This window comes from Bos indicus, chromosome X, assembly GCF_029378745.1.
Source record: "Bos indicus isolate NIAB-ARS_2022 breed Sahiwal x Tharparkar chromosome X, NIAB-ARS_B.indTharparkar_mat_pri_1.0, whole genome shotgun sequence".
Classification (NCBI taxonomy): domain Eukaryota; kingdom Metazoa; phylum Chordata; class Mammalia; order Artiodactyla; family Bovidae; genus Bos; species Bos indicus.
Window position 1 is genome coordinate 56,204,196 of NC_091789.1, and position 19,157 is coordinate 56,223,352.

At 43.6% G+C, this 19,157-nt stretch overlaps 1 protein-coding gene across 2 annotated transcripts; it reads left to right on the plus strand.

The window, feature by feature from the left end:
• The first annotated feature begins 1,801 nt into the window (after nucleotides 1–1,801).
• Nucleotides 1,802–17,668, plus strand: PLP1 (proteolipid protein 1). 2 transcript variants are annotated; one of them, XM_019956117.2, is made up of 7 exons: nucleotides 1,802–1,959; nucleotides 10,597–10,783; nucleotides 12,306–12,567; nucleotides 13,637–13,805; nucleotides 14,242–14,315; nucleotides 15,064–15,129; nucleotides 16,400–17,668. In XM_019956117.2, the coding sequence occupies exons 1-7, from the start codon at nucleotides 1,956–1,958 to the stop codon at nucleotides 16,469–16,471; spliced, it is 834 nt and encodes a 277-aa protein (XP_019811676.2). In that variant the 5' UTR covers nucleotides 1,802–1,955; the 3' UTR covers nucleotides 16,472–17,668. The 2 variants fall into 2 exon arrangements, with proteins under 2 accessions (XP_019811676.2, XP_019811677.1); XM_019956118.2 differs by having other exon boundaries at nucleotides 12,306–12,462.
• Nucleotides 17,669–19,157: the final 1,489 nt, after the last annotated feature.

The following is a 19,157-nucleotide window of genomic DNA, read 5'->3' on the forward strand; positions in this document are numbered from 1 at the left end:
TTGGTGACTTCTTCTTTTTGGACCTCCTTCTCCTCCAGAGCCATTCTCTTGACAACATCCATCCAGAAGTTAATTGTTGGCACAGTCCCACAGCAGGCAGAGTCCATGGCTGGAGAACAGGGCTGGTGAGGTCAGAGATCCTGGGACCGTCTGCCATCAGTCGTATGACCTTAGTCTGGCCTGCTCCAGAAAACCACTATTATACGGTTCTGCCAAAGGAGCAGCATTTACAGGGATCCTTTCTTCTTGGGGCTGGTATAAGAGCAGAGGCTCTAAAGTTCTAGATTCTCTGCTCAACTATAGCAGGACTCAGGAACTTGGGGTACCCACAGGGGCATCTGCAGAAGACTCACCCATTTCCTAACAGCAGAGCCCAAGCCAGAAACGTGACCAAGGTCTCAACTCAAAGAGAAAACTGTAAGACACAATTTTGCCTCTCTCCCCTCATAGAAAGATTCTAGGCTCTGCTCAGTACCTCCTTCCTTTCCTTTCTTACCCCAAGGCAAAGCCATGGGGAAAATAAGGAAGGGAGGGCATACCTTACTTCCCTGGAGTTGTAGGGTAATCCTCCACTTATATGTCAACCAGTTTCCTCAAAGGCCATCCATGGGAGGATGCAGACCTCAAAGTCAAGAGAGTTGTGTCTTTCTGAGGCTCCTGAAGGGCTAGGGAACACAAACAAGCAGTTTGATAGACACTGGTTAAGATTCAGTTCTTTTAGAAAACCTTCCATACGTGAATCCCACCTAGTCCTGGGCACTCAAATACTTTCACAGTCTTTAGAAATAATAAATATTAGGTTTTGCATATTATTATTTCCTTGATTTGGCTATTTTTCATCATGCTTCTTTCTTTGAGGCAAGGACCATATTTCTTTCCCCTTCCCTCCACCCTCACTGACAACCATGGCTTTACCTCAACCCACTCCTTGCCTCTCATCACCCTGGATACAGCTCTCTCATGACACTCTATTCTCAGGGTGGGGTATTGACTACCTATTTCCCAGATTGTGTTCTTCTGTCAAAGTCAGTTACCTTCCATGGAAATCACCCACATCCCCAACTCTCACCTTTCCTTTAGTGTGTTCTGTGAACCTGCACAGCATGTCTTCTTGCCCCCTCCCTGGATCTCCGTTACTCTGTCTATAAAATGATTACAATTCTAGCTTTCTCCAGCTTGGTCAAAATCTGTTCGAGGAATCAACAGCTTGTGTTTTGTCCTCATTCAGTTAAAACCAAGAAGGATTTGGAGGAAATTATTTTTAAAAGCCAATTTTTTTCTCTATTGTGTTTCTAAAACTGGAATGGGAGGAATTGGGAGAAGTGCTTATTTTCTAAAGAGTGGTGGGGGAGGGTAAAGGTGGGTAGGGTCAAGGGCAGCTAGGTGTGAGGGGTGGTGTTGGGGCAGAGTTAGAAGGACTAGGAGATCACATCTAGGGTTTTGACCCTGACTGCCTCACCAGGGCTACCACCTTCATGGCCTCCGACACTTATGCTGCCACATCTCATACCAAAATAGACCCAAGGATCAGTTGGAGGCTTGCAGGACCTCTTTCTTTTATTTCCACCCCCAAACCACATTTCCAGATGTCTCTGCAGCAAAGCAAAATTCCACATAGGCAAGCCTTAGGGGAAGAGGGAAAGAAAAAAAGAAAAAGAGACAATTGGCACTGAAAAGCAGAAAGAGAAGATGGAGGTCTTAGAGAAGGGAGTATCCTGAGGAGGTGGGGACAAGGGGAGGAGAAGGGGAGGAGGAGAGGAGGAGGAAAGTGGGCCTGTCCCTTTAAGGGGGTTGGCTGTCAATCAGAAAGCCCTTTTCATTGCAGGAGAAGAGGACAAAGATACTCAGAGAGAAAAAGTAAAGGACCGAAGAAGGAGACTGGAGAGACCAGGATCCTTCCAGCTGAACAAACAGACTAGCCAGCCGGCTACCGTTGGAGTCAGAGTCCCAAAGACATGGGTGAGTTTCAAAAACTTTAGATTGGAAGATTCAAGCCAGAGCATAGGAATTTGCAAGAACTTTGGGGTTCAGAGTTTCTAATGGTTGAAATGAATTGTGTTCTGGCACTTGTTTTCTTTTTCATTCCTTAGCACGCAATTAGATTAACTCCTTGTCTGCTGTACTGAGAATGATGCTTTATTGCCAAAGAACTCCAGCAACACATGGAGAGTCCCACAGGTCCTTGGAGAGAGTGTCTGGAGGGCTGGATGTGGTCATGTGTCCTCCTACCCCCTTCCTTCCCTCTGCCTTCTCTTTTGCCCTGGTCCCCATGTACTGGTAATGGCCTGGTCAGCTGACATCCTTGGTTCTGCTGGAGGCAACTAATGTTGGCTGGCTCTCAGCTGTACAAAATGACTGCTTGCTTGAAACAAAATTTGGACCCTGTGGGGCATCAGAATGAAATTGGGTGACATGGATTCAGGCTTCGTCATGGCTGAGGAGGCCAATCTCAAGTTCAGGAAATGAAAATAAAGTCCTCAATGGCTTTACCATAAGGAAGAGATATGGGTACTGCTGTGTGTGTGTGCGCCGCACGCACCCGTTTGGGTGACCATATCTAGTAAATATTACAGTCTTAGCCTTCCTGAGGGCATGACTCAGATTCTAAATCCCTGCTATGACAAGGAGGCTACTGGGACCTTAGGGCTCTTGCTGACTTGGTTGAGTCCTGAGGGCATCTCCGTAGAGAGAAGCTACATGGTCTGGTCTCCTGTAGTGTCCACTCAGTGTGAGATGTACAGAGCACAAGGATTTTTGTCCATACAGGAGGCCACAGAAACATGTAGACATTGCTCACATTTGGCAAAACAAGAGCAACAGCTTGAATGTGTCCTAAATGAAATGAGAATCAACTGTCCTGTGCGTTCACCATCAAATGTATTACCCAGAAGGTTCCAAAAGCATCTATGGAGATGGGTTTTCAATTATATTAGGCTAGTGTCAGTTTTTAGGTTGTTTCATCCTGAAACACTGAAAGAGCTCTTGAGGCATGTATTCAGGCAAGATAATTAAGAAGGCATGAGCACTGGACTAGAAGTGAACATAATGAGGTTCAAATCCCAGATCTGCTACTTATGAACTTCGTGACATTGGGTAGGTTGCTATGAATTATTACGTCATCATCTCGAAAATAGGGATAATGATAATTGCTTTGTCTACTTTCAGAGTTATAAAAATAAAAAAATAATATGTGGGAGTACTTTGAAAATGGGCAAACTCTATAACGGTTATAAATAATAATAATACTAATTATTATACAATGATGCATGTACAGGCTGTCTCTTATTCTTCCTGAAATGATTGAGCTTTCTTTGCATGTACTTGGAGCACTTGGGCAAGAATTGTCCAGTTGAGTGGGGCCAGATGAGAGGTGAATATTGCAAGAACTCAATTCCTGTCCTAGGTAATGTCAAGAACCTTACCTGAAGTCAGGGCAGCTGATTGGGTAGGTTGTGAATGAAAAACAGAGAGGGAGTAAGGAAGGATGCTGAATATTACTTCCTCAGGGAGTAAAAGCCCTGAGGAAAAGGCAGGAAAAATCAGGTGACCATAGGGACATTTTCCTGTTACAGAGGCGGATAATTTCCTCCAGGGAAGATTATTGCAGATGAGGGCACAGTCGAAGCTGTATATGGGATCTCTTATTCTGAGGGTGAGCCATACTTGGGCTAGGTGCGCATGATGGAGTGGCCATTATGTTTTCAGTTATGCAATAGCAAAGTACTGATATTTCAAATACTTTGTAAGTAATAGACCATCTCTAGCAAGGTACTGGACTGCTACTGCTTCTGACAGGGAGTGTGTTGCTGTTTAACTACTGCACTAGACAAATTATATCATAGAATCTGGGATTGGACTGGAAGGAACTTTAGAAGCTGTCTGAGCTAATTCTCAGTGCAGAATTCCCTTCTCCAATGTTCCTACAGCTTCTTCTTCATCATCCCCAGGAACAGGAAGCTCACTACCTCCACCACAGAGAATCAAGTAAGAGGAACAGGGAATTCTGTAGTGTTCACACAAGAGATTTACAAGGGACATGATAGTTCATTAAACCTCTTCCTGATTTGGGAGAGGGATGTTCCAAATGAGTCTTTCGGATAACAATGGAACTGGAAAAGAGCCAAAGAGCAGTAGCTGATTATTCTCTGCTTAGCAACACAATGGCATTACTGAACAGCAAAATATTGGCTCTTGCAAAGCCTGATGTCTGAGAACAGTGGCTGTTACCCTGGTAACCAGACTATGATGCCTCCCTCCAAAGGTGGCTGTTTGCTGAGCAGTGTAGTTTTGGCTGGCTCACAGTGTGAGTGCAACCCAGGCAAAAAGTGTGAAGGCAGAGCAGGGGTCCAGGTTTTTACAAAATGCCTGAAGACTAACTGAATCCCATCATGATGGCAAGAAGTCTGCAAGAGTGCCAGGAGCTAAAAAGAAAGCAGATGAAACCAGCACATTTATGTACTTTTCCTAGAGACACTGACTAAAACTGACTAAAACGATCATATGTACCCTTCCCCACCCCACTCCTCACCTCGGCCCGGCAGAGCCAGAGGAGAACCAGGCAGATTGGAAGGTCTGCTCTGCTTCAAGGGCCTTTTGCCCTGGGTTTCTTCTAGGAAAGCCAGAAATTTACTCAATAACCTGACAACTAGAACTACGCTCTCAAATCTCTCTGAGTAGTAAATAGACCTAAGAAACCCTTGAGAAATGGGTAGGAGGGAAAATACAGTCTCCAAACCCATGAAAGCAGAACCCTAGCCAATGGCATCTTTTCCCCTTGTTGTGTGTTACCTTGAAGCCTTGAAAACCATCCCCAGGGTTCTTGGTGTTGAAAGAAAGCAACAGTAGAAATGCCCTCCTTGCCCACAGAACTTCAGGTCCAGAAAACTTCAAGTTAGGGCAGTAAACTGATTGGGAAAGATAACAGCAGCCTTGGCAGGTGAATAGAGTACCTTTCCTTTCCCTTCCCACTGTCAGGGCCTGCCCAGTGTCAAACTCTCATCAAAAACTCCTTGGTTATTTTAAAATGGTCCTAAAGGTGATCACTCAGCTCTGCACTGGCCTCTGAGCTTTCTGCCAGGCCAGGCTCTGGAAAGGAGTCAGTGACATCCCAAGGAAGAGAACAAGGTTCCCTAGATCAGCTTCACACCGCAACCAAGGGAAGAGCAGGAATTGGTGGGAGACTGGGCTAAGGAAGGAAGTATGGAAACTCTTGTCTCTCAGTTTAGTGCCAGTTGCTTCTCTTTCATTTTCCCAGAAGTGGGCAAAGTGAGGACAACATGTCAGGGAGAGAGTTTAACAATCCAGTCTCTACCCCAGCCTCCCAATGTTTGGGTACAAGTTGGCATACATCAATGCACGTGTGCACCCATGCATGTGTGCATGTGTGAGTGTGTGTGTTTGGGGGAGGAGTAGGGAATATAGGAAACAAAGTGGTCCAGATGCTGTTGCCATGGTAATAATAATATCTTTTCAAAGAGGAGGCTGTGTTTCATTTTTATTTAATTATGTCTGCATGACTTGACTATCTAGCAAGCTTGGATTTTCATGCCTCAGTGGCTACAGAGCCCCTTTCCAGCACTTGAACATGGTATAAGTGCTGATTTCATGTAGGAAAGACAAGATTACAAGCAGGGCTTTGTCTGATTTGGATAAAGCCAGAAGCAAAAGTCTTTGTCTCTGGCACGTCCTGATGATTGTTGTTTTACTCCTAGAACCCACCCATTCATCCCCATCCATTCCTGGTACCAGTCACGGCTGCTCTAGCATCTTGGCCCTGTCAACTGCGATAGGTCCTGATCAAGTGAGCCTCTGTTCATGGGGTGAGGTTAAGGGGTGGGTTCTGGGAGGAGGGTAAAACTGTAGCTCAGATTAGAGACTTAGAGAGATGGGGCCAGTTTTTCACTCAATGAGCCTGCCTGTTGTTTAGCTCTATTGTATAGGGTTCTTCTATCTCTCCCTTTGTCAGCTGGATTCAAGGGACAGGCTGGGATTTGTGCAAGGCACAATTGGTCTCTTTCTATCATCCCTTTTGATCAAAGACCTTCCTTTCCTCCCTTTGATGGGTTCCCAGATTCAAACTGAATTTCCATCATGGAGCTTGTCCTTGAGGCATGCCCAGGGCATGGGAAAGGAGGGAGGGCTTGGGAGCTCTTGGCTCCTGCTTAAAGAGACAGCATCAGAATCAAGCCAGTACAACCCAGTATCTATTTCTGGATAGACAGAAATATGGACGAGAGTCACAGCAGTCCTGTTGATCCTTGTCAGATTCCTGTGAAGAGCATTAATGAGAAGGACTTGAAGTTCTATCACAGATTGATTAGTTTTGGGAGTTCACAGATACATCTAGCCAACACTGAATATTTCCCCTTTGCTTACATTTTGCCCACAGGGCTTGGTTATACACATTTTAATACTAGATTGTAGGTAGCTTTGGTCTTTGATTTGCCGATATGTTTGTTCTCCCCAAGACTGAAAGGTTTCTGAAGGAAGGGACTAGGCCTTATAGTTCCCTTTTGTTTCCCACAGTATCTAGGTTATTGCCATATGCTTAATAATTGTACTGAATTCAATGAATGGAAAGGAAAACCCTGGGGAAGGTCATTATTTTTCTGTATGATCTCTCATCAAAGTCAGGTGGTTTAGGGACTTCCCTGGCAGTCCAGTGGTTAAGACTTTGCCTTCCAATGCAGGGGGCACAAGTTCAATTCCTGGTCAGGGAGCTAAGATTCCACATCCCTAAGAGCCAAAATCTCCAAGAAAACATAAAATAGAAGCAATATATTATAACCAATTCAGTAACGACTTTAAAAATGATCTATATAAGAATCTTTAGAAAAGGTCAGATGGTTTAATTCAATTCAGTTGCATTGGGTAATATTATTGCTATATAGTTCTTTTCTGCCAACTCCACCATGTTGCAGTCAATACTTAGCCTGGAAATATAAGAATGTTTCCTGAGAGGCCAAGGAGGTTCTACAGAATCCCTCATGGCCTTCCTGAATCAAACCGGTAACTTTTCAACCATGAAGTCTTCTGAAATGGAGACCTTTTGGCTTTAGGTTATTGTTCACACAACCCCAAATTAAAGGGAACCCAATGAACCTTCCTCAGAATGTTTTGATTGTAAACTCCTTTGATGACACAATTTCTTGCATGTTCTGAGTTTTTCCCAGTTGGAATCCAAAATTTGATTTTTTGCTCGGGCTGACTGGTGGAGATTCTTCACTTCTGCTGAACTTAAATGCCCTCAGAACAAACATTTCATTTCAATGTGAAGAGATGGACATCTTATGCTGATATTGTTGAACTATTTATAGCTGAAGAGTGATAGATATACTCAGGACCATTTAATTTCAGCTCCACGTTAGAGATTCATTAAAGCCTAGGTCTTTCTTGTACCTTGCTTCGAGTGACAGTAAAGCAGAAATGGGGGTGCTAAGTTATTTGAGCTCTAAGAAAATGGAGGAAAAATGGATTGAAGAAGAAAGAATATCAGTGGATGATTCAGAGTTGCTCCCAAGGCTTAGCCCTTTATCACCCAGTAAGAACACTATATATGATACTCTGGTTATTTGGATGATACAGGGATCAGATGGACTAACGAGGCTTTCCCCCTGATCTTTACAACCCTGGAGGGGGCATCAGCTGAAACTTAGACTGGAATTCTGTTTCGTTAGCAAGAGTTCAAGTTTTTTCATTCCTGATCTCACCTGCACCACCATTTTAGCCCTTTCCAGGATAAAAAAGGTGGGGTGAGTCAGTGGGCACAGGATGGTCACTTGCTTGGGAGGATGGTTCTCCTTACTTTGGGCTAAACAAACAGTTCTTCCATTGTTCCCTGGGTCTGACCCCCTTTCCACCCCCAGGCCTGGAGGCCCCTGCAGAATACCAATGAGGCTCCTGAGATCTCAGGGAAAAAACAAGGCTTCTTTGTCCAGGAGAGCTATGGAGGGTTCTGTCCAAGCCCTGACCCTGTGCTGGGGAGAGAGGGAACAGTGGGGTCATGCACCTTCCCCTCCCTCCACCCCCAGGCTTCAGAGACCTTCTTCAGTAGAAGATTCTAAGAGTTTGGGAGTGGGGAAGATTTGGATAGGCAGAGAAGGAAAATGGCAGCACTGTTTATTTCCAAGCTCCTTTTCTTGACTTACAAGATGCATCTAGTATCTTGACCTGTTAAGAAAGAGGAAGATCGATATCTGAATGTTTCCTGAGAACAATAATCAATTTCAAGTGCTGTGTTTTTCTCTCTGGTTTATATATGCGTTTATGTACATGTTTGCATTCATGCATGTGCCCCCTCTCTGGCACAAATGTGTGCATGTGGGAACACACACACACACACTCACACCCCATGCACCAGCTCTAATGAGGCACTCTTACCAAGCACAATTCATACTAAGTAAACTCTGCCTCCACTTAGAGCAGCGAAGCTACAAACTGATTGCTTTCCATAGGGGCCAAGTTTTCCGACAGCAGGCCTTCAGTTCTTAGAGAAGGGAGGAAATGCAGTTCTGCTTCAAATGTTAGCTATTTATTTTGCTTGGCTTGGGCTTCTATGCCTAATCTCTGGGGTGACACACAAGAATTTTGAGGAAGAGGCTCTTTGAGCACCAAGGAAGGGCTATCATTTTAGGGGACAGTGGGTAAGAGGACTCACTCACGCTGTGGCCCTGAGAGCAGAGACAAATGCCTCTACCTCAGCTTTCTCAAGATAGAGAGAATTTGGTCCTTCAGAATCTGTTCACATGGACATAGTTCAGGCACATCACCAGATGGTCAAGCTCTAAGGGCTACAAAGAAACTGTACTAGTATTAAGAGAGTCAGACAAAGGATTTTCCTGGTCCCTGGCATTAAAAAAATGAGCTTTGGATAAAGTCCAAATCTAAAAGTCAATACAATGCATTTTATTTGTGTAAGGAGTTTCAGCATGCTTTCCCAAAATAGCAGCTTCTTGGCACATTTGCTATTTATTTGTGTGTGTATATGCACGCAAATAATTTTTATATGCATATAGTATATCAATCCTGAATATTCATTGGAAGGACTGATGCTGAAGCTCCAATACTTTGGCCACTTGATGCATAGAGATGACTCATTGGAAAAGACCCTGATGCTGGAAAACGTTAAGGGCAGAAGGAGAAGAAGATGACAGAGGACGAGATGGTTGGATGGCATCATCGACTCAATGGACATAGTCTGAGCAAACTCTGGGATATAGTGAAGGACAGAGAAGCCTGGCATGCTGCAGTCCATGGGGTCACAAAGAGTCGAACACAACAGTGACTGAACAGCAACAATGCATATACTATATACAAAATAATTCATATATCATATCTATATGATATGTGAATAGATGGATAAAATTAGTGTATATATAACTTATTTTCTGAAGATTTTCATTTCTTTCACCTTTTGGGGTTGTGGCCAAGAGACTAGAAGGTGCCTTTCCCATCATCTACTGGACATTTGTTGTTTCACTCCACATGACACCTTAGAGCTCAGGGCTTATACTTGGGACACAGCTACTCTCAGAACCTATGACTTCTTATGTGCCCTTCCTGTTTCTCAGCAACACTTGCATGGGCCTGGGGTACCAGATCTGTGGAATTTCAGAGTCTCAGCATTTTAAGACACCTGTATTCCCAGGCCCTAGTGTGTTTTGTCACGCCAGAAAGACATTTCATGCTTTGTTGACTTTGTATAACGTGTCTTTGTAGTTGTTTTGACAGAACTCCAGGGTAGGACTAAGGGTGGGGACATTGGCCAAACTGTATCATAGGGGGACAAGTCAGCCACGCAAAGTGTCCCAAAAGCATTCAGCCTGTATGTTTACTACTGCGAGTAATAGTCATCCTCCCATGAACATCTCCTGTCCTCTGCCAGTTTCCTCCTTTCTTTGGAGTGCTCTCCAGACATCCAGACTAAGAATAAAGCATTCTGTGCTGCAAATGCAATGTTCAGAAATACCCAGGAACATGCAATTTCAGTTTTCCCACCTGAAATGCTCTTTAAGGGTCAACTCTTGTCTGACAATATAAATATTTCTATGAAATTGGAAGGGCATTTACCCTTTGTAACCATTTACTAGGCTGCCTGAAACTGTTGGTTGAAAATGTCAGGTCTACCTAGTTCATTCTCCTCCATAAACAAAAATGTCCCCATGGCAGAGTCTATGTCTTTTACATGTTCACACTCCATGTGACACCTAACACAATGCTGGACACATAGTAAGTACTCCATAAAAGTTGATAAATGGCGAAAACAAACAAATCAGAAGGATAAGAAAGGAGGGAATGAGAGCACCATCTTTCTAGTGGCCTACTTGAATACTGATTATTCAAAAACTCATGGACATTTTGGGAATTCAAGGCAAGGATTTATCTTCAAGAATGGAACAAAATATGGTTGGGGGGAGTCAGTCTCACATTCCAAAATTCTGAGGTTCTAGACTCTCCTGCTTTTGGTCTCTGAGGTGACCCCTCCTCCATCCCTGCATCCATGCATGTGAGCACAGGGCCTGGCTGGGCTGGCAGAGAGAGATGAGTGATGAACTATGTATTGTACATCCCTGACTGTTTGCCCTCCTTTTTCTTCAGGCTTATTAGAGTGCTGTGCAAGATGTCTCGTAGGGGCCCCCTTTGCTTCCCTGGTGGCCACTGGATTGTGTTTCTTTGGGGTGGCACTATTCTGTGGCTGTGGACATGAAGCACTCACTGGTACAGAAAAGCTAATTGAGACATATTTCTCCAAAAACTACCAGGACTATGAGTATCTTATCAATGTGTAAGTACCTACTCTCCCCCACCAATCCTGTCTATCTTCGAGACACAGAACTCATCAGTACCTTAGTGACTAGTAGGGGATTGGTGTGGAGCCAGACAGAATTCCTGGGTCTTCCTTCTTTTTTAAAAAACATTTTTTATTGGGGTATAGTTGCTTTACAGTGTTGTGTTAGTTTCTGCTGTACAATAAAGTGAATCAGCTATATGTATACACATAGCCCCTCCCTCTTGGACCTCCATCCTACCCTCACCTGCCATCCTACCCATCTAGGTCATCATAGAACACAGAGGTGAGCTCTCTGTGCTAATAGAACAGCTTCCCACTAGCTATCTATTTTACACATGGTAGTGTATATATAGTGAAAGTGAATATATATATATATATATATGGGGCTTCCCAGGTGGTGTTAGTGGTAAAGAACCTGCCTGCCAAGGTTCTTGGTTGGGAAGGTCCTGGGTTGGGAAGGTCCCCTGGAGGAGGGTGTGGCTACCCACTCCAGTATTCCTGCCTAGAGAATCCCCATGGACAGAGGAGCCTGGCGGGCTATGGTCCATAGTGTCGCAAAGAGCTGGACATGACTGAAGCGACTTAGCACACACACAGTGTATATATATGTCAATCCCAATCTCCCAATTTATCCACCCCCCACTCTCTGTCCACACATGTGTTCTGTACATTTATGTCTCTATTCCTGCCCCGCATATAGGTTCATCTGTACCATTTTTTCTAGATTCCACATACACACATTGATATGTGTGCAGATTCCACCTATAGCACATCTGAAGCCCTAAATGAAGGGGAAGTGCCACATTCAGGGGAGGAGGTCTGCCTGCCTGCCACCTCACTCCTACCACACCCACTCCACCCCTGCCCTTGCTTTGTCTCACATGTTCTCATTTCTGCTAAGTAGGGTTAACATGGACTGAGTTGGAGCCTCTGCAGTGGTCCATATAGAGAACTCGCGGGAGGCAGACTGATGAGACAAGAGTGGGGCTGCTGCTCTCGTTTCACCATACCACTTGAGTGTGCTCCAGCCCAATACTAAGCCTCTCCTGTTTCTAGAGCAAGTTAGGCTCTACTTCCTTCATCCGTCTTCCTTTTTACTTAGCTCCTCTCTCCTCTCTTCTCTGATGGAGCATCTCTGAAGGGTCAGGCCAAGGAAAGTAGGGTCCCAGTTCTTCAGGTCACAGGGTAAGACAAATGTGGGGGAGGAGCATCTTCTTTTACTTCAATAAGTGTTGCTCAGTCGTGCCCGACTCTTTGTGACCCTATGGACTGTAGCCCGCCAGGCTCCTCTGTCCATGGGATTCTCCAGGCAAGATACTGGAGTGGGTTGCCATTCCCTTCTCCAGTTACCTCAATAAGTACAAGGTAGAAGCCTAGAGGAAGAACCTAGTGATTCCCCTAAAGCATCCCTAGCCTTGTTTAGGAGCCTACTCAGGAGTCCAACTGACTTATGCAGCAAGGGAACCGGGTCCTCCATGCATAAGATTTTCTGGCTTTGTGTTATCTGTTAACACAGGATCCATGCTTTCCAGTATGTCATCTATGGAACTGCCTCTTTCTTCTTCCTTTATGGGGCCCTCCTGCTGGCCGAGGGCTTCTACACCACCGGCGCAGTCAGGCAGATCTTTGGCGACTACAAGACCACCATCTGCGGCAAGGGCCTGAGTGCAACGGTAACAGGGGGCCAGAAGGGGAGGGGTTCCAGAGGCCAACATCAAGCTCATTCTTTGGAGCGGGTGTGTCATTGTTTGGGAAAATGGCTAGGACATCCCGACAAGGTGATCATCCTCAGGATTTTGTGGCAATAACAAGGGGTGGGGGACAACTGGGCATGAGTCTGTGGCCTCATCCCCACCCAAGGCTGGGTCCTCTCTAGGGGCCTGGCTTCTGAGTGAGGACCTGATGGCTACGGCCAAATGAGGTCAGGAAGAACGTGGTGCCCAGCTGGCTTAGCCTCGCTTTTCAAAAGGTCCCTAGAAAATTTCATCTCAAAAGGGAAAGCCTGAGTTCTGTGGGGTGCTTCATACAATCAGACCATTTCTAAGCCATCTACTGGTACCTCTTTGATCCCTTCCTAGCTGGGACCACAACAGTAGATCTGACTGCCTAAGAATTTAAAATGTTACTCAGTGGATTGAGATGTAGGTTCCTGATCTGAGAGGGAAGGTGGATCATAGAAATTAAGTAATTGACTCCGAGATGGAATCCATACTATTCTGGGATCCTACATTGTTGAAGGTCCCAGAGGGAACTAGCATAGATCTGCACGTTTAAGGCCTTATCTGTCAGAGGGCTATTCTGCTTCTAGTGAGGTACACATTGGTTTCCAGCCTCTAGAGTTAAAGACCATTTGGGGGCTGAACATCTGGGGGTTGTGCTGTTATCTTTTGTGGCTAGTATTGGCTTAGAAAGGTTTTTGGATTGGAAATTGAAATCTCTGATTGGCTTTGTTCAATAACTAGGGATCCAAAGTCCTTTGACAAGGGGCATTTTTTAAGCTCAGCCTAAGGCATTTAAATGGCACGACTTTCTTTCAAGATCTCTTTTGATTTCTTCACACCTTATCTGTCCAAACAATCTCCCGAAACCTTTCTAACCCAGGGGTCCTCCTCACTCCAACCCCCACCCATTCTCCCCCTCCCCGTCATTACTTGGGGCCAATTCTCTAGTAGATAAGATACTGCCAATGACATTTGGCAGAGGTGCCCCGCTTACTAATTGTATTTGGTGGAGATCCCTGAAATCTGGTTTCATGTCTGGCACATGCCATTCCAGGATCTCTTTGTTTACATTTCAATATCTGCAGGCTGACACTGATTTCTAACCACTCCATGTCAATTGTTTTAGTTTGTGGGCATCACCTATGCCCTGACCGTTGTGTGGCTCCTGGTGTTTGCCTGCTCTGCTGTGCCTGTATACATTTATTTCAACACCTGGACCACCTGCCAGTCTATTGCTGCCCCCAGCAAGACCTCTGCAAGTATAGGCACTCTCTGTGCTGATGCCAGAATGTATGGTGAGTTAGGGTGGCTTGGCTCTCCTACTCCCTATAGAAGCATGATATATTTGGTTCTTAGGCTAAGGAGGGTGGTAATTATGGGGAGAAATAAGAAGTATGGATGCTCGTTAATCCCTCTCCACTGAAACCAGAGAGATTTCTTCCCTGAGAAGGGAAACCACTTGTTGGAAGTGGTGGGAGTTTTCTTGGCTGTTTGCACTGCTTTCTCTTAGTTGACTGCTGTTCTGAAACCAGAAGCAGCCCATTTCAATAACAAACAGAAAAATTTTCAACTGTTCAATACTACCTCTATTTTTTGAGTAAATCTTTAGAAAAGAAAATCCTGATAATTAGTAGGACCCAACTTTTCAGCCAGGATGATTAAAGATGAAAGTTCTCCAGGTAACCCCAAAGCTCTGTGAAGTTTACCTTGTGATATTTGTCTCTTACTTAGGTGTTCTCCCATGGAATGCTTTCCCTGGCAAGGTGTGTGGCTCCAACCTTCTGTCCATCTGCAAAACAGCTGAGGTGAGTGAGCCATTGGGTTATTTTACAATGAAATGGCCCAAACTGTAACATTTCTACCCATCTTGGATTTTAAGGACTACAGTTTCTCTTTGCTGGGTTTTGAGTTAGCAGATTGCCTTCTATGAAATATCGCCTGAGCCAGTGAGCGTATACTTGGTAAAATATCTAGTTTCCTAAAAACAGCAGATAAAACCTTCCATTCTAAGGCTTACTCTCTTAAAAGAGAAATTTGTAGATTTAGGTAAAGATAGAGCTTAATGGCAAAACCCCTCAAGTGAACATTTTTATTCTTAAAAACCTTATCAAGGAAATGAGTTGTGCACAGATATTCATCGATTTTATAACACACATTTCGTTTGGAACTTCTCAATCTCATTTAAAAAGAAAGTACATTTGAAAAAGGAAAACACTATTGAAAATGGATATTATGCACAAATGCAGCAGGGGAATAAAAGGAAGGAAGAAGGCAGTAAACTATTTCTTTGAAAGCAAAATGTTTTGGGATCCCAGGCACAACCGTGGGGAACCAGTTGATTATTTGGGAGGACTATGTTATTTTATGAGTATTCTGTGTTCTGGGTGCTATGGGTACACGGAAGAATGGGAGGCCTATAGATGTGACAAGTTAGTTAGAGATGCCAAATTAACACACAAAAAAATCAACACCTTCTGAAAGTTGCGCTTCACAATCTACAGCACAGCTTAGTTTTGCGGTTGCAAGACCCAGTTCTTCTGCATTTTCTTACAGTTCCAAATGACCTTCCATCTGTTTATTGCTGCGTTTGTGGGGGCTGCAGCCACACTGGTGTCCCTGGTGAGTTGTCTTTGAATGATCTTGGCAAATAAATGGTCCTGGGATAGCTTGGAGACAGCTATACTGAAAGGTAAAAAGATAGATTCCTTCTAAACTTGAAATGCTGGAGAGAAGCTCCTGGGCAGAGATGGCAGAGTATAGAGACTATGTCTTTCTACTTTGGGTTGGCAAGGAAGAAAAATTTCAAAAATGAGATAGGAACAAGTAAAGTGATATGAGGGAAGAGGAGGAAAGAGATTCGTGGTCAAGAAATAAGATATTGGGACTTCCTTGGTGGTGCAGTGGCTAAGATTCTGAGCTCCCAACACAAGGGACCTGGGTTTGATCCCTGATCAGGGAACTAGATACCACATGCCACGGCTAAGAGTTCGCATGCTGTTCCTAAAGATTCTACAGGCTGCAACAAAGATCAAAGATCCCATTTACTGCAACTAAGACCCGGCACAGCCAAATATACACATACATACATACATAATTTTAAAAAGAATAATAAGATATCACATTTACAGAGCATGTGACATTGCCAAGTGCTTTGCAGTCAGAAATTATCATTAATTCTTAACACATCCTGGTCAGATCAGTGACAAGAACACTGAAACCTTACTAAATGTGATTTTTTGTGGCCTGGAATTCTATACACTATAAATAGGAATCCATCTTGGATGCCTTCCAAGGGATTTAGTTACTCTCCTGAAAATACTGGAAGGACCTCTTAACACTATTAGAATTGTTATTATTGATGGTGTCGCGGCACAGTGTCAATGTCATGCCTTCATTATTAAGAACACGGGGTACTGAATAAGTGTTGATCTCCTCAGGATCAGCTTGCAGCACTCCTGGCTCCCACCACTGAGGGTTTTCTCCAGAGTTGAGTTGTTCCTCATCTTGTGAAATAAATGGCTGTATTAAGTGGGAGAAAGCTGTGCTGCACAGTGGGGCTATGCCTCTACAGGAAGTCTAGGTCACTCAGACATACAGATATGATGATGGCAGAGCCCAGGTAGTGTTCACTTCCCTGAGGAAAACTCAGTGCTGGGCAGAGCAGGGGTGTAGAAAAAATCCTTGTCAAGTTGATTCTCTGGGCCTGTCTCATGGAGGACTTCTAGTCAAGTATACAGGGCAAAAGCCTGAATGTGTTCCTTTGTGCAGAATATTTTTTTCTTTATTTACCTGTGATTTTATTTCTACCCTTCCTCATTCCCAAAAGGATTGGAAGAGAGAGAGCTGCCTTTTCTACTCTCACTAGTCTTCTCTCTTCTCTTCCCTACAGCTCACCTTCATGATTGCTGCCACTTACAACTTTGCCGTCCTGAAACTCATGGGCCGAGGCACCAAGTTCTGATCTCCTGTAGAAATTTCCCTTTCTCTAATAGCGAGGCTCTAACCACACAGCCTACAGTGCTGCGTCTCCCATGTTAACTCTTTGCCTTTGCCACTGACTGGCCCTCTTCTTACTTGACGAGTGTAACAAGAAAGGAGAGTCTCACGGTGATTAATGTCTCTGCGGACTCTCCCCTCTTACGTACCTCTTTTAGTCATTTTGCTTCATAGCTGGTTCCTGCTAGAAATGGGAAATGCTTAAAGATGGTGACTCCCCAACTGCAAGTCACAAAGAAGTGGAGGCTCTCATTCAATTTTCAAGCATCTCCCGAGGACCAGGAAGTGTTTTCTTCTCAAAGGGCACTTCCACTGATGAAAACAAAGTGGAAAGAAAGATGTTCAGGTAGAGAGAAGGGAGGCACCTGTCCCTGTTGCCATCTTGGGAGCCAAATATATTCTCTTTGGTGTACAAAACCGAGAACTCACTCCAGTCTCCCTAGTACCACTGAAGAGAGAAGAAAAAAAAAAGAATGCCAGCAAAACAATAAGAGCATTTGCCCAAATCTACCTATTGCAGCTGGGAGAAGGGGGTCAAAGCAAGGATCTTTCTCCCATAGAAAGAGAGCACTGACCCCGATGGCGATGGACTATTTAAGCCCTAACTCAGCCAACCTTACTTATAGCATAAGGGAGCATAGTGTTTGTGTAGACAAAGGGGGCGCTTGGCCTTATACCTCGTTAGAGAAGAGAAACAGGGTGTAGTCAGCATCTTCTTACTCCCTTCTCCCTGATAACAGCTACCATGACAACCCTGTGGTTTCCAAGGAGCTGAGGATAGAGAGAAACTAGTTCATATGAAAAATAGACTGGCCTAAGGAGCAGCAGTCGCTAGTGGCTAACAGTGTAAACTGGGCCAGCCCTCTGGTAGACACAGGATAGATAACTTTTTGGATAGCATGTTTTTTTCTGTTAATTAGTTGTGTACTTTGGCCTCTGTCATATCTTCACAATGGTGCTCTTTTCATGGGGTATTAGCCATTCAGTCATAGCAGGTGATTTGAAGATCTTGATTTGTTTCAGAATGATGCACATTTCGTATTTTCCAGCTTGTCTATCACTTGTTTGGGGTTGTACCAGAAAGGTCTGGAGAATGATTCTTTGATTATGATTCTCTAACAAATGAAAATTGGACATTAAACAGCACAAATGATATGTAAAATTGGCTAGTTCTTGCATCTGTTGGGATTTTTGACCAATGATTCCGTTCTTTGCAGAAACAGATTTGGTGAATTCGAATCTCAGTTTGAGTAACATATCTGATTGTTCTTTCTAGGTGGTGGGAGATAATTTGATTTAGTAATGTTACCTTGGTGTGTTAAAGAGTTAGTTTTAACATACAAGTTATTCTCTCCTGGTGCAGATCAAATAACTAAATGCACCAGCCATTAGCTATTCTGTTGGTGAGGTTCCATGGAAAAGGAAAGGGGGAAAGAGTTTGAAACTCAAATAGCTCCCAGGTTTCAGTCTTCCCTTTTTATGTTTGGGTTTTAATGTTGGGTTAAAAAACAAAAAGCTGATTGGTCTTTATTCAGGGAAAGATTTTACGGGTATGACTGTAGGCGGCTCTTTTGATGTAAAGAGTGGTTTTGCTTTCTCCCCCAAAGTGATTTCAACAACATTTAAGGAGATGTAAAATCGTTACCAAAAAAACACTTGATATTTGTTTTCAGCGAAGTATACAATATAAGCTTCCAGGCTGCATATAGGGAGAAGATGGAAAAGGTTCTGTAAGAAACCAATCAAGATCAAGGAAAGTGAAGTAATCCATACCTTGTGTTTTGTTTTGATTTAATAATATAACAAATAACCAACCCTTCCCCAAAAACTTTCTATGTATACATACACACATATACACATATGAACAGAGTTAATCAACTGAAAGTGTTTCCTTCATTTCTGATATAGAATTTCAATTTTAACACACATAAAGGATAAACTTTTAGAAACTTATCTTACAAAATGTATTTTATAAAATTAAAGAAAATAAAATTAAGAATGTTCTCAATCAAACAACTGTGTCTTTGAATTGAATTGTTCTGTTTGACTCCACAATAGCAGTTCAACTAATTGTACCTTTATTGTGCTTTGTTCAAGGACCTTATTTATTTTTCAGGTCATCCCAAGTCATTCTCACAATAATTTTATGAAATAAAGAGTAAATAAATCACTTCTGTTTTTATAGTTGGAGACACTAAGAAATAGAGGCAAGGTAAATTACCACAAATAACCAGTATATATCTGGGCTTGGGCTAGCACTCAACTCAGGTCTTGATACTAATTCATTGCATTTTAGGGTTTCTTTTCACTTAGAAATTGGGTTTCAGAGTGCTGTACAAATTCAGAGTCAAATATGACATGGGCTTTTATATGATATGACAATGGGCTTCCCTTGTGGTTCAGCTGGTAAAGAATCCACCTGCAATGTGGGAGACCTGGGTTCGATCTCTGGGTTGGGAAGATCCCCTGTAGAAGGGAAAGGCTACCCACTCCAGTATTCTGGCCTGGAGAATTCCGTGGAGCTGTACAGTCCATGGGGTTGCAAAGAGTCAGACATGACTGAGTGACTTTCACTTTTATGTGACAATAGTGCCCCAGCCCTGGTGTGTATAGGATTCAGTTATTGTTAATTTTTCCTTGAATTGTTTGTA